Source organism: Terrapene carolina, unplaced genomic scaffold (genome assembly GCF_002925995.2).
Source record: "Terrapene carolina triunguis isolate 2854851 unplaced genomic scaffold, T_m_triunguis-2.0 Scaffold97, whole genome shotgun sequence".
NCBI classification, from domain to species: Eukaryota; Metazoa; Chordata; order Testudines; family Emydidae; genus Terrapene; species Terrapene triunguis.
In genome coordinates, this window is record NW_020664448.1 from 16620699 (window position 1) to 16636816 (window position 16118).

At 42.5% G+C, this 16118-nt stretch overlaps 1 protein-coding gene across 1 annotated transcript in view; it reads left to right on the forward strand.

The window, feature by feature from the left end:
- Positions 1 to 12138, forward strand: part of AMOTL1 (angiomotin like 1) — a 106145-nt gene extending 94007 nt beyond the window's left edge. The window contains exons 8-12 of the mRNA XM_026651647.1: positions 1422 to 1612; positions 4085 to 4210; positions 6813 to 7039; positions 8419 to 8691; positions 10438 to 12138. Of these exons, the coding sequence (XP_026507432.1) occupies positions 1422 to 1612; positions 4085 to 4210; positions 6813 to 7039; positions 8419 to 8691; positions 10438 to 10544 (924 nt within the window). The 3' untranslated portion in view covers positions 10545 to 12138. The remainder of the gene's footprint in view (positions 1 to 1421; positions 1613 to 4084; positions 4211 to 6812; positions 7040 to 8418; positions 8692 to 10437) is intronic.
- The last annotated feature ends 3980 nt before the right edge of the window (positions 12139 to 16118 follow it).

The window sequence follows — 16118 nt, forward strand, 5'->3', positions numbered from 1 at the left end:
TGCTTGCATTGCACCTTTCATACAAACTGCACCCCCAGCTGCTTGGCAGTGCAAGACAGCAGCCATTACAGAGATAAAAGACAAAGGGTGGGACTTTTTAAAGCGCTCCGTGTAGGTGCTGCACTGGTAAAACTCCCATTAACTTCCATGGAAGCAGACTTAGGCCAACACTGAGCTCTTTAGAAAATCCCACTCAACATTTTCAAACTCAGGTTTGAAACTTTAACTAACTAAACTCTAACTGTAGGCCCCAAGGCCCAGATTCTCAAAGGTATTGAAGGACCTAATTCCCATTGAAAGGAATGGGGGTTAGGCGCTTAAGTACCTTTGACAATCTGGACTTAAATCCATATTTAGGTACCTGTTTAAGTGGATGGATTTTCAAGGGTGTTGAGAACTCCCCACTCCCACTGACTTCATTTGGATTTGCAAGTACTCAGCACCTCTGAAAAGCTGGCTGATGTAGGTGCCCTAACTTGAGGCTGCCAGGTTTGAAAACGCCAGCTTAAAAAACAGAAGGAGGAGAGAAAAATGAAGGAGACTGGACCATGGGGGAAGAGAGATTTGAAAAGAGACAGCAGGCCAATAAGGGAGAGAGACACAGGCAGGCGCTCTCAGACAAAGCTGATCTCTTGCACAGACAGTGGTGAGATTACATGAAGGAACCGAGGAAAGAAGGGAAAGGGGCGGAGAGACAAGAAGTCAGAATCTGTTTCAGCTCCCATGCAGCGGTGTGGGCATGCTGTAATAGGCAGCAGACATGCTGGCTCTGCTAGCCTAGTTCACAATTCCATTTTTCAGCAATCCATCAAGTATGTTATATGGGCAGGTGTGTGCCTGGGATAGCAGCTCATGTCAGCTCTGCCAGCCTGTTTCACCAGCTCATGCAGTATATGCATGTGTGAGGGTGAGCAGCTAGAATGCCAGCTTGATCAACCCATGAGGTATTAACACACCACGGTGGAGAGCTGGACTGCTCCACCCCGTGAGGAGTGTGCCTGCTGTGGTAGGACCACCAGCTCTTCTAGCCTCTTTTAACATCTTTTAGCCCTCAGTCAGTCACCTTCAGGAACTTGGGGAGGACCCCCACTTCATCTGGAAGTTTTATACACGCCACCTGTAGCTTGCCTCCTTTGCTAAGCAATAAACCAGCTTTCCTGATGCTGTTGAGTTGCTAGGGACAGTTTCTAGAGCAAACTTGCATCTCACTGGTTCTAGGCAATAACTATTGGGTCACTCTTTGACAAGGAGCTCTATTTAATCTCTGATCGCCAGGGTGGCTACCGATTCAGCAACAGGCCACCCAAAAGGTTGAAAGCCCCTGGGTTTGTTTTGCAGAAGATTTTGTAGACGAGGTGTTTGCAGCTCTTGAGTTGGTGCAGGCTGACTATCTTCCGTTGTTTCCCTCTCCCCAACTCCAGAGACAGGGGAACTACCAGGCCGAAAGCCTGCCAGAACACAATGCCCCAGCACTGATGGAGCTAGTGCGGGAAAAGGAGGAGAGGATTCTGGCTCTGGAAGCTGACATGACCAAGTGGGAGCAGAAGTATCTAGAGGAGAGCACAATCAGGCACTTTGCCATGAATGCAGCAGCCACAGCTGCAACAGAAAGGTAAGATCATGTTGTTCCAGGCAGTCATCAATACACTTAATCGAATGAGGCTTGTGTAGTAAAAAGAAGTGTGTTTTCTTAGGGACAAATTTGGCTTGCTTTATCCAGTCATGTAGTCCCATTGAAGTTAATGGGACCATTCACCATAGCAAGGCCATGAGGCCTTACCATTCCGGCTCAGGACCAATGGTTCATCGAGGCCAGTGAACCAGCCTCCAGCAGTGTCCTGTAACTAGGGCCCTGTGTAAATCATGATTTATGTATTTTTAGAAAATTCACGACAGCATAAATGGCGAAGTATTGAATTTCATGGAGTTTGCACAGAATGAAGTTTACAAGTAATGTTCATCAGTTTCATTAATTAATTGACTATTGTTACTTGTAAAATTCATTCAATCCTTGAAACAGACTTTGCTGTAGACTTTAACCTTTTAAAAAAATATTTAAAAATCATGGTTTGGGGGCATTTTCACAACTTCCATGCCCTCCAGGAAATCATGCTTTACATAGGGTCCTACCTATAACTGTTGCATCAAAGGAAGGCAGAAGTTTTCCTTAACGGACCTGGTTGAATGTACTTGACATGTGCGGGGGAGGAGGGCGGATTTCTCTCCATAGTATTAAGGGCTCACAAAGGAATTTCCCTTCATTTACTGCAAGATACTATCAAGTATTTTACATAGACCCAGGCATTTTAATATACCCAGAAAATGAGTGTATTTACTGGGGGCTTGATTTTCAGAGATGTATGTCATGGGGCGCACCACTCACCACCTGACTGGTGGTACCTTTTTCTGGTACTCTGGGGATTAGCTTGAGGCCGACAACCCCCCACCTATGGTTTGCATATCATCACCCTGTCCACCTGGAGCTTCTCTCACAGCATCCTCTTCGTGGCTCGGCCCTGTGGCTGTGTCACAGGTTCCCCGTCCCCTAGGGGAGGTTTAGCTCCTTAGTAGTCCTAGGCAGTTCTCTCGCTCACTGCCTCGGTGCCACTTGCCCAGTAGCTGGTAGGGGAACCCAGGCCCACCCTCTTCTCCAGGTTCCGGCCCAGGGACCCTCAATTTAGCAATCTGGGCCTTCTCTCTCTGGCCTCACTGCTCTATCCCTGAGCTTCTTCCTACTGTTGGTTCCCCTTTTCTTCATAGGCCTACCAGTTCCCCAAAGCCTCCTCCCTCTTCCCAGGTAGTGTCTGCAGTCTTCACTCATTCCTCCTTTTCTCCTGTGGGTGTCAGCCTTTTTCCCAGTACCCCTTTCTGCTTCAGCCAGGGGTGAAAGTAACACAGACGACTTACCAGTACGGAGCCTGGCTCCGGGCCCCCAGAAGGTGCAGGGCCTCGGGCAGAAGGGGTGGGGGTGCGGGTGGGGCTGGGAGTCAGCCTCCCGCAGCCAGCCCATCCACACTGCCTGGCCCTCACCACCTGGGGCTCCGGCCACTGCTGCAGTAGCCCCGGGCCCTTTTAAATTGCTGGGTCAACTGCCCAACTGAGCTTCCTTAATCAGCTGCCTAAGGGGTTAATTGGCCCATCTGGCCTGCATTAAACCCTGCAAGGTGATTGTGGGGTAGTCACGCCATCACAGTGCAAAATACCTACAACTGCTGTTGACTTTAGCTAGACTTGTGGGTGCTCAGCACCTCTGCAAATCAGGCCCTTTGTGTCGTCAGAATAGGGTTTTTAATATTTCTGTGTCACAGTTAATACAAGGCATTGTCACTGGTGTGTACTGGCATCTAAAATATCATAATTGAAAGAACCCTATCAAATATTTTTGATCCTAAATGTAGGTATGACTTTATAAAAAAAAGTAAAATAAAAAACAACAACAAAACCAAGGTTTGCAAAATGTCACATAAAATATGTTTTTAATCAGTTACATATTTTTCTTTACATAAATATTTTCTTGAAAATTTTCCCCTATGGCTTTGGAAACCCAAACACATCAGCTTTGTGTTAGTGTATGAGAACCAGAAAGTAAAACTGAACTTGAAACAGGAAACTAAATTGATCAGTCTCATTTTCTCATCCAGCATTGAGGTGCAGAAGCAAACAGCAAATTAGATTCAATGTTGCTGACTCTTGTGATGTTCTTTCAACCCTCACGTTATTTGGTGTTTTTCTTAAAGCCCCAGCACATAGAGCCAAGTGATTACATGAGAATCTCAGCTTTCATTAATTTTTAAAAAAAATTTCTAGCCCTTGTGATTGTACAGAAAAAACATGAAACATGATTCAGGTGTACTTCAAAGGCTCAGAAACCTGAGGGGAGTTAAAAACAATCCACAATTCATTTATTTATTATTTATATCACCAGCTAAGGATTTATTGTTTAATATAGTGGACCAGATCTTCAACTGATGTAAATCAACATAGGTGAATGGTAAAATAACAGTTACATGCCTGTTTGTATCGAAAGAGGCCTTTTATTGAACCAAGTGACACTAAAGGGTGTGGCTATGTCTTGTGTTGCTAGGGATACTTCAGTCATTAACCACTCGCGGAATGGCAGCTACAACGAGAATTCCCTGGAGGTTCGAATATGGCAGGAAGAGGAGGAGATTGTTCAAGCCAACCGGAGGTGTCAGGACATGGAATACACGTAAAGGACAGCTGTTAAATATTTACCACGGGATGTGTGCTAAAGGTCTTATCATGAGATCCATAGCATCCTAACTGCTCGGATTCTTGGATAAGCCAGCCCACGTGTCATTTAGCCCTTTGCATGCCAACAGGCCCATTCTAAAAGGAGGGATTTTGCTTCAGTTTGACTTTTAGTCATTTCACTCTTCAGCTATTAAAAGACAGAGATTAGGTTCTGCCTCCTCCCCTCCCTGGATTTAAACCTTCTTCACATCAAAGAGAGACCTTAAAAACGGATGGCTTCCTTACTAGAAAAAGGAGGTTGGCATGAGCTTCATGATCTCACTCAAAATTTCTGACTTTTTAATGCAAGACTCACTAGTAGCCAATGCTGTAATTGTGACTTCATTGCTCCCCAACCAAAAAGGTGTGTGTATGTATCTGATATCTCTCTCTCAGAGTTACACCTCTACCCCGATATAACGCGACCCGATATAACACGAATTCTGATATAACGGGTTAAAGCAGCGCTCCGGGGGGGCGGGGCTGTGCACTAAGGCGGATCAAAGCAAGTTCGATATAACACGGTAAGATTTTTTGGCTCCCGAGGACAGCGTTATATCGGGGTAGAGGTATATATGAAATGTACCATGGCATGTAGGGACAAACCTTCAAAACTGAACACCTGAAGTTGAACTCACAAATAAAATGCATACACAAGTATGTTGATAAATTGGAGAGGGTCCAGAGAAAAGCCCCAAGAATGATTAAAGGATTAGAAAACATGCCTTATAGTGATAGATGCAAGGAACTCAATCTATTTACCTTAAGAAAGAGAAGGTTAAGGGTTAACTTGATCACAGTTTATAAATAGCTACATGGGGAACAAATATTTGATAATGGGCTCTTCAATCTAGCAGAGAAATGAATACCATAATCCGATGGCTGGAAGTTGAAGCTAGACAAATTCAGCTTGGAAATAAGGCATACATTTTTAACGGTGAGGATAATTAACCATTGGAACAATTTACCAAGTGATTCTTCACCACAGCAATTTTAACATTAAGATTGGATGTTTTTCTAAAAGTCCTGCTCTAGAATTGTTTTGGGGAAGTTCTATGCCTGTGTTATATAGAAGGTCAGACTAGAGGATCACAGTGGTCCCTCTTGGCATGGAATCTATGAAAGCAGTAGTCGGTACAGAACCTGTCTGTGCACACACAAGTTCCCATTTGCACGTGCAGTTTTCCCATTTTGAGCATACAAATGCAAATATGTATGTGGCACGTCCAATTACTTGTTTGCTAGAGCTGCTCAAAATATTTGTAATCAAAACTTTTTTTTAATTAAAAATGGCTTTATGACTAAACAGCAAATTTTTTTGAGAAAATTTCTGTTTTCACAGATATTTCCCAGGTTTTGTTGAAAAGCAAATAAAGCCAAACAAAATTCTTACAAAAAATTTCATGTTCTTCACATTTTTTTTCCAGAAAATAAAAATATAATTTAACTGGTTCTATGTTTTTCATCTTATATACACATGCATGCATGCATACACACACACAGAGGACTTGAAATTAGTGGGAATTTTTCCATTGACTTCTTTAAGAGATGGATCAGGATTTTATGTTGCAAGTGCAAATTAGGCACTCCATTTTGAAAATGACAGCCTTAAAGTTTCCACCTCCCTATGTCTATTTAGACCATAGGTGACATTTCTTTTTTAAATCCCTCCCCAAAAATGTCTGCTGTATTTGGCTATATTTCATAAGACATGATTTTCATTTGACTGGCATTTTAATTAGTTGGTTCAAACCTTTTCAGTTTGATTCAGTCTTAAATTCTCCATTGCCATGTTTCCACAGCCTATTCTCAAATAATTGGTTCATTATCATCTTAAAACACTTTCAGGGTCTATAGAAGAAAGCTGTTGGGGCCTCCAGTAAGTTGGAAAACACAGACCATTAGTTATTTCCACAGCTTTCAACAGAAACTAAGGGCCCAATCCAATGCTCACAGAAGGCAATGGAAGTTTTTTTCATTTATTTCAGTGGCAGTTGGTATGGGCCCTCAGAGATTTGGGCAAGATAATTTAATTATGAAAATCTTTATTTCAATCTTTTATAGGGCCAACTCCTGAGGTCTTTACTCAGTTTTAATTCAGTCAACCTTGATTCAGGCAAAACTCCCCAATTGCAGTCTGCCACAGTAAAGAACTGAGGATTTAGCCCAGAAGTATTGTGGGGCAAAAAAAATTGCTCCTTTACCTATCTGAGTGATCCCATCAGTCCACAGCATCTTTAGGACTATTTTTCAGATTAGTCTTGCTAGTTTATTGACGTAATATCAGTGGACCAGCTTAATTTAAATCTATTTATTTATTTAATCTTACAAAAAGGCATCGCCATTGGCTGAATAGCAGGAAATATTGCCCAGTTAAGTTGTGCAATTGTCCTCAAAGGAAATGGTGGAAATTTAATTGTTTGAGTTGCGTAAAACTGGAAGGGGTAAAGCAGCAGAGAATGTGCTACAGGGAACAGTCCTGAAAAGGCAGCAGTGGAATAGCTGTGATCAAGAAGTTATTTTTCATCTTTGTAAACAGAACATTCGTATTTTGGCAGGATAAAGAATCTGCATGCGAAAATAATTGAGAAAGATGCCATGATCAAGGTCCTTCAGCAGCGTTTGCGGAAGGATGCTGGGAAAACAGACAGCACAAGTTTACGGCCTGCTCGATCGGTCCCGTCCATCGCTGCAGCAACGGGTGCGCATTCCCGCCAGACCTCTCTCACCAGCAATCAGATAGTTGAGGAAAAGAAGGAGGAGAAGACCTGGAGAGGAAGCATAGGTGAGCTCCAATTTGAGCTAGGCATTGGCAGTGCCAATGGTTTCAGAGAGAGGACAGCTTAACAAGTAAAATCTGTCTGTGGCCAGAATAAGACTTTGAGGGGCAGCTTTGAAAGTGTGATTGGCCACCTTCCACAAACAGTTTGAGCCACCACCCTGTGTGTTCAGGCACAGCTGTACTCACCCGACAATCATACCCAGAGGACTGCAGGCAGTGTATGCACATTTCATGGGAATGAATCCTACTCTGGGATAGGAAAAGTTGCATTACACTAGAGAGCAGACAGCACTTTGGATAGGAATTTGCAATGTAATATGGCAGGAAAGAAAGAAGGCATGCCATTTTGGGCTGTGTGCAAAAAGGCATTACAGTCCAGCGAGAGCCCCTCTCTGCATGGCACTGCTGAGACAGCAATTTTAGAATGCTGTGTTCAGTGTGTTCAATGTCAGAACAATATAGGCAAACGAGAGGGGGTTCAGAGAAGAGCAATTGTTCTGAAAGGACTGATGTATCAGAACAGGTAAAAATGACTGAATCTGTATACCTTGAGGAAATAGTTTCTGAGAGTGTCATGGGAACAACATGAACACCAAATATCAGAGGGGTAGCCGTGTTAGTCTGAATCTGTAAAAAGTAACAGAGGGTCCTGTGGCACCTTTAAGACTAACAGAAACCACCAAAGAAGAAGAAGAACAATGCACAATATAATGAGTGGCGATGGGATCAAAGGAAGGGTCTGGTGCTTTTATCTGCTCATATAGGCTGCGGGAAGCAAATATGCATGGATTTGAGAGTGGGAGAGTGAAAGATTGGCAATAGAATCTTCATTGTATGCTCCTCCCCTCCCGGGTAGCCTGCTGAAGCTCCTCTATCCCAACTCTGCAAGGTTGGGCCTCCATGGCTCTTGGGAACGATGGACGGGGTGCATGGCAACTGCTGTATGAGGCGCACTTTACTCTTAACCAGTCAGCTGTGCTCCTTTGAGAACCATGGGAGGAGGGGGAAGTTGGGTGGCACCATAGTGGTGCCAGCACACCACTGAGTATGTGCTGAGCCTCCAAATTCCTCATCCCTGAGGTGAATCTCACACCATTCCTGAGCCCTCTTTCCCCTCTAGGGGGTTTTATCGTGGACTCAAGAGAAGGGACCTTTTAAGCTGACTATGAGGAAAATCTTCCTGATAGTGAGTTCTAGGAGGCTATCTCTCAGGGGAAGCCTCCCCAGGTGAGCAGTGGACACCTCATTAGTGGATATATTTAAAACTACCCTGCACCAAAGCCCTGGAGAACAATCCTGCCCTGAGAGGAGGCTGGGCTGAGGGATCTAGCAGGGCTTCTCCATCTCTGATTTTACTAACATGATCGTTATTGTGTTTTTAGGGTTGCTGTTAGGGAAGGATCATCACGACCATTCATCAATCCCTGCACTGCCTCCCTTACCTCCCTCTTTGTCCTGCGCAGCCTCCTCCTTGCCAGTCAGCGCCTCCCATGCTAAAACAGGCAGCAAAGACAGCAGCACTCAGACTGACAAAAGCTCTGAGCTTTTCTGGCCAAACACTGCCTCTTTCCCAGGCAGGGGAAGGCTAAGCACCACCCCTTCTAACAGCCCTGCCCTGAGACACACAGGAGCCAAAGGCGCTAGAGATAAACTGGGTAAGTGATTCCAACCTTCATGGTACAATCAGTGTATTGATATTATGGTGACTCGCGCTATATAGGTGCCTGAGACAAATATAATTATAGAGAGACAGCTAGATAGATATAAGTACTTCTAAGATAGATAGATAAATTGTTGTTGGTTATTATCTCAAGAAAATCAAAAGCATTCTTTAAGTCAAATTTAAGAGAGAGATGTGTGCAAAACCACTTGCTTTGGCCTTGCAAACTTTCCTATGCAGAGCGGGGAAATTTCAGCATGTACAGTTATTTGTGGTGCAAAAAGTGACATTCCAGCCTGGAACTGGTCACAACATTTCTCATCTTGGACACATTCCGCATTTGTTTCCACACTCAGACAAACATTTTTTTGGAGAATTTTCCCAGTTTAAACTATTTTGGGGGGAAGAAACCATTTGCTTCATATTTTTATGAAAACTTGTGGGAAAAGTGAGCCGAAAACACAGAATGGTTTACTTTTGTGTGAAAACTAGGGACTTTTGATTTAGAAATATTTTTTGACGGATGGGGACTGTTTCAATACAGCCCTAGTTACAGGAGATATTTGTTTTAAAAACATTATTTTTAAAAAAGACTGTTTCCTACATAATCTTTTATTCCCCATGAAAACAAATCCATTGCTGTTAATTGAAAGAGGTGCAGTCAACTAATTTAAACCCTAAATTTAGGCTTCCGGAAGGGAAATAAGATGTGTGTAGAGTTGTGTTTTCAGCCTTTAGATACTCTTGTGATGTGGGCAATAGACAGATAGATCAAATACATGGATTACAATAGTATCTTGGACTAATTTTTCAAAATGCATGAATAGAAAGAACTGTTAGGGATTCTGCGCTCAGTTATATCACTATAGAACCAGAGTAGCTGCATTGAGAAGCTTCCCTAAGTAATGGTAAAGCCTACAGCATATTGACATTTTCCAGATTTCAGTTATTCAGTGAACCTTGGGATTTTGATGCCCAAATTGAGACACCTTAAAGGGTCCGAAAATGAGCCACCCACCTTCTAAAAATCAGGCCTCTACAAGGTGTCCACAATCACAAGTGACCTGAAAATGTTGGCCAGTATGTTTTCCAAATTCAGCTTTAGGGTTTAGTTCAAACCCCTTTTCAATTAACAATGAATTAATCTTTTAAACTTCTCTGTACTTTAATGATCTAAAAGATTCTTTCTGCTTTAAGAATCTGAGGATTCTTACGGTGATACGGCAGTTTCAGTACCTAGGTAGGTATTTATTGTGTTTATTAGCAACAGAGGGGAAGAAACATTGTTAAATGTCATTTTTATCTTTACCATGTCCCTTTAATTCACACTGTGTCCAATCCTACATTCTTTGCATGCTAACTAACCTACTAACGTCAGTGGGATTCCTTTGGTGCACCAGGAATTCAGGGTCAGGTTCTACTATGAAATACACCCCAGCCCTTCTTGGTGCAAATCCAATTTACCACAGAGAAATTCAGATGTTGCAAGTGGAAGAAATTATATTTTCCAATTGCAAAACTGAAACATAAAAATTAGAATTCTATCCCAGAGGGCATAAGTGACTGAGGAGTTGTTGCATCCTGGCAAACGCCAGAGGAGCTCTCTCTGGTGTCACTACCCCAGGGATGAATTTGGCCTTAACTGTTAAAAAAGTATAGTTAGAGATTTTCCCTCCAAAATATTTTGCATTAGTTTTAGCGACTTTTTGATGAATCTGGATTTCTCTCCTCACTGTCACAGAGAACTCCCCCAGCCATGGGAAGCTGTCGGATAGCAAAGGCCGAGTAAGCAGTTTGGTCCACAAGCCTGAATTTCCTGATGCCGACATGATGGAAGTCCTCATCTGAGGAAAGAGTGACCTTCCTCGGGATTTTGGGCAGATACATTCAAGTCCACGGAGGCCAATGTTGTGCAAATCTTAAAAACTAAATATACGAGTCTGAAGAAAGTCTGAGAAAGATTGAGTCTGGAAGGAGCCTAGAGACTGAGATGAATAAGACTTCAAATTACAGAGGGAAAAGAAAAAGATGTAAACATGAAACGAAGGATGCTGAAGGTGGACATGAATGGCTGGAATATTCTGACAACAGAAGGTGATAAAGAAACATGGATTCACAAAGAGATGGTAAAGGAAATAGGAACTGCATTTTCTATTTTAGAGAAAAGGTATCTTTTTACCATTTACAACAGTGTTCTATTGCTGTTCTATTTTACTCGCTAGCTACAACCAAGACAGAGACTGAAATCCTGGCTCTGTTGAAGTCAGTGGGAGTTTGTGAATTGTCCAGGAGAAGTTTAAACTTTTCTCAAATTTAGTCATTATTCATAATTGTTCACCAGATTATTTTAGTGAAAAATTCTTGGTCTGTAGATTGTGCACGAAGCAGTTTGTTGTAAGTATTTGTTTCAAGCCAGGTTGGTTTGTTTTGATTGGATGTATAGGTCTTTCCTGATTGGATGAGTGCTACTCTTGGGATCAGGTTTCCAAAGCAAATACTCATGTTTTGCAAATTCAAAATTTGCTCAAAATTCACTGTTGCCATGAGCATTTCTTTGCTAGAATTTGCATAGAAGATGCATGTAAAAGGGGCATAAACCCTGTCAAAGCAATTTCTTTTACAATTTTGGTAACTATTCAGGGGAAAATGTTGAGCGTATTCCCTCAGCTCTAATACATAAAACACACACACAAAGCTGTGTAAGCAGCAAATTGTACATACATTCAAATGCTAAAAGTTTTTACTCATGAGGGCTTGGAGACAATGGGCATTCAGGATGCTCAGCACCTGACAGGGAACAACATGGTGCCACTGTAGATGTATTCTCTGGCTTATTAAAATAATAGTAGAGTATTCGGCAGTATCTGTCCAAACTGCTTCAGCATTGTCAGTGGGGCAAATTCTACCCTCCAGTTGTTACTGGGGGTGAATTTGAGCACGTAATGGCAGACAGAGTTTCAGGCCAGGGTTACTACAGTGTTTGGGGCCAATTACTGTAGAGGTTTGAGAGGAATGTGGAGATCATTGACTGATTTCAGCCTAGTTCATCCAGGTTTACTACTTGCAATTGAGATCAGAATCAGGCCCTTGGGTGTATATTAAATAATAACAATAAATTAGTCAACACACTTAGGATGAGAAATAATAAACGTCCTCACTTAAAAATGGATTTCCACTGCACGTGGCACTGCAGGAGTTAATTCACACAACTGCATAGCATGGGTCAGTTTGTTGGTAAGCTTTCTACAGCACTTCATAGCTGCCTGTCTGGGATGTTTACATTCATTTTAAAAGACAGCCTGGTTGTGTAAATGAGAAAGGATGTTTCTGAACAGGCACGGAAATTCTCCTAATCCTTTTTTCCATATCTTAAAGCAGGGTTTCACAAACTGGGAGTCGAGACCCCTCAGGGGGTCACAAGGTTCGTACATGGGGGGTCGCGAGCTGTCAGCCTCCACCCCAAACCCTGCTTTGCCTCCAGCATTTATAATGGTGTTAAATACATTAAAAGTGTTTTTAATTTATAGGGGGGGTTGCACTCAGAGGCTTGCTACGTGAAAGGGTTCACCAGTACAAAAGTTTGAGAACCACTGTCTTAAAGGGACCAGCCCTTATATAAGTAGCCATTCCTCACACGAGTCGAGGTTACAGGACTGAGCTTGAATGTTGATTATGACACACGTGCATGTGTGTTGAGAGATGGAAGATTTAACATTTCTAAGTTCACCAGGTTAGGGTCCCTGAGGGATATTTTGGTGGTGAGTTTGTATATTTACACATGCATAACCATTGCTGTCTAAATGATCATTCCTTAGAAGTGACATTCACCCCCCCATGCAGAGGAGCCTGCACAAGACCTATGCCCCACTTAAACCCTCCCAATAAGGCTTAAATGGGACGAAAGTGGTACCTGTTCTATGTAAAAAGATCCTTGTCCTGGCTCTCTGCACAGGGGTGAATTTCATCCTCCATGATTCAGCCAGAATTTGGTCAAATCAAAACACGTTTTCATGGAACAGGACTATGTCTGCAGAGTTCCTCAACAGGGACTATTGGTGCTGGAATTCACCTTTTCATCACTTTGGTTGTGGGGCTGTTCAAAGAAAGGTCACAAGAATTCTTTTTTTTTTCCCACTCAAATACGGCTGGAGATTTGTTCAAACTAAAAAATAAATGGCTTCTGGACAGAGCCCAAGTTTTGAAAATGTCTCCCCAAAGTCTAATAACTGGGAGCCTAGAGACTCCCCATGCGCTAATCTTGGCTCAGCCACTGTCTCGCTGTGTGTCCTTGGGCAAGTCAGTCAATCTCTCTGGGCCTGATTCATCGCTGTGCTACTCCAGTTTTACACCAGCGTCACTGACCTAAAATGGGAGGAGCGCAGTGTACCATCAGGCCTTGTGTGTTTGAGCGACCCCAGCTGTAAAACGGGGATAGGAATCCTTTCCTTCCTACCAGGGCTGTGGAGAAGGTTGGTGTTTGTGCAGTGCTTCGATGATGCAAAGCGCTATATAAATAAGTGCTTAGTGTTATTAACCCAAAAAAATCTCCTCAGGAGAAACCAGCCCCCCCGGGCCTGATCCTACATTCCTTGTTCACCCAGGACTCCCTCAAGTTAATGGGATTTGAGGCACTTCAAGAATGCAGAACTTGGCTCCAAGAGTTTAACTGCATCATTGTTAATCATTTGGTTGTTTACTGCTGATCTGCCATCTCTCTTCTCCACTTGTTTTCTCCCAAGATGAAACATTCCTCATTTTAAAATGTACCTTTCATTGGTGTAAAGTGTGGCAGTAATTACGGGGGGACACCTCATCATGAAACCTAACACTCACACACAACTTTGCTTCTTTTATTCCAAATGCTGGTGAGTAGTTGTTGCTCCTCATCATTTTTTAAAAAAATAATCTTTCCAAATCTTTGGATTCTCTTTTCCTACTGAAGTTAGGAATTAATATGGTCTTGAGATGGGGGTGAGGGTGATTTTGCAGTACTGGTGATCAAAGATTCAAAGTGTGCCCAGGCATCTCTTCCGCCTCGCAGGCCTCAGCACTTGCTCCTCTGCCAGTGGAGGCGGGCCTGGAGTCAATCAGCCCCACTCCAGACAGTGTTTATTTTCCCACTAGAGGGTTACTTGTCAATATTTCCCAGCTAGGCTTCTGGGGAGGCCCAAAGAGTTCTCCGCCAAACCAAAGGACACAAATTCACAACACAGAAAAGGAGAATAACATTTTCCTACCCTCTTTCTGGGGTTGGGTGGCCTTGTGGCCCTGGGGTGCCAGTTCATCCCCTAAACAGGCAGTCAGTTAGGTAGCTTCCCCTGTAGCGAAGCGAGCAGCCTTCCACCATGGAGGAGTCCTTTCTCCCTGCTGCCACTAGCCTTGCAGCAGCTAGTCTCTCCCCCTCCTCTCTCACCAGCGTAGGGGTTTTTAAAGGTTTCAGGCAGCCCTTAACTGGACTCAGGTATCCCTAGTGGACCTGAGGTAACCCCTTTCCAGCTTATAGGGAAAATGGCTCATCTACCTGCCTTCCACCACTCTCTTCCAGCTGTCCAGCCTGACTTTGTCACAAAAGTCACCTGTTTAGATGCACTCATGTGTTCAGGGATGGCCCCAGGTCATGTGGGGAACCCTCTTGCAAACACTTACACTGAGCTCTTCCTACCAGCCACGAGATTGTGGAGACTGCAAACCACTTTCAAGTCTGCTTCCACTGAAAACTTGTTTCAGAGTGGTAGCTGTGTTAGTCTGTATCAGCAAAAACAATGAGGAGTATTTGGGCATAAGCTTTCGTGGGCTAAAACCCACTTCATCAGATGCATGGAGTGGAGCACACAGTAGGGAGGTATAAATACACAGCATATGAAAATATGGGAGTTGCCTTACCAACTGAAAACTTGTGCTCTGAAGGCCTGCAGGTGCCAAAAGCCAGCCATGTATCTGATACACATGGAGTAGTGCATAGCAAAGCGATACTTTTTTTTATACTAAACAATGTTGTTACATCTATGCACTTATATTTCTCTATACATATAAATATTCATATGTCAGCATCTCCCTCTCTCTAATTTTTGCACTTGTTAAACCAAGAAATAGGGTATGTTTTTAAGTATTAGCAGCTTTGCCTTGCAAAGCAAATGCATAAACCCTTTGGAAGATGTTACACAGTTTAATATGCATTGTAACAATAATTCTTTTTCCTCACTTTGTTAATTTAAATGTTTTAAGAGCATATGCATTCGACATATGGCCTCTATCTGTCCTCCATACGGTCTTGATCTTACAACCTTCACATCAGTAGTCCTTACTCAAGTGAACAGGTGTGGCAAGATTGCACCCTTAATCAGGCATGGATCAGCAGAGACAGGGGAGTAAAAATAAAACTACTAGTGATAAATATTTCCCCAAATGGACCTTGGACCTTTTCCAAGGAATAAGGATGCACAAAAGCTTTGTAGTCCTTTTGTTTGCTCAGTATTTTATTGCTAGCTATACTATTTCCTTTCAGTCAGAACTATTTAATAAATGCTGTACATATATACAACTAGTCATCCAGAAAAAATAGTGTTCTATTAATGTGCATGATGGTATTGTTTTCACACAATTATATCTGCTAGCGGTATAACCTTGCTTCTTTTGGTCACTTGGAATAAAGCTCTCCCTCTCTCTTTATATATATTTCCAGCATTTCTTCAAGCATCAATCTCTCCCGTTTCAATACCCAAAGGTGTGTTTACAATTGATGCTGCCCAGGATTGTAGTCACCTACAGAAAACTATTTATTTAGATAGCTTTTGAATTCACAGCTGAAATAAACGTAGAGGGTAATTCTTCCTGGTTTTGTTGAGCTTGTGACATTTTTCTTTTCATGCAAAGGAAGGCAGTGGATCTCTACCCAAAGTTAGAGCATTAGTGGCAATATGTGTAAAGTACTACTGTTAGTAAATCAGTTCACCTAGCCTCAGCAAACCAGTGTAACTGCATTTCTACTGTTCTTCCCAACTGCTTGATTTGTATTGTGCTTTGTGAAATTGTGCTGTAGCCATTCCAGGTGATGTTGGTAACTGATTGTAAAATATTGTCATTTTCTACTGTTGTTGGTTGTATAGAATGGTTGGTGTACAGTGTTGTACAGCTGGAGGGGTGTTTGTACATATGTGGGGAAATGAAGAACATTATGTGTCACTCGCGGCAAATATTGATATTGTTGGTCAGCCAAAGATTTTCCTATTCTTTGCTGCTTAAACTTGTGCCTTAATATTGTATATAATAAATGTATAAAATGTTTCCTTCCTTGAGTTTCCAGCGTGAAATGTATTAGATCTATGAAAAAAACACGAATTTTTAAACCATTCTCTGTACTTTTGCAGGCCAGTTACTAAAACTGGAAAGTGATGGCTCAGTTAGCTTCAGATCATTTCCCCT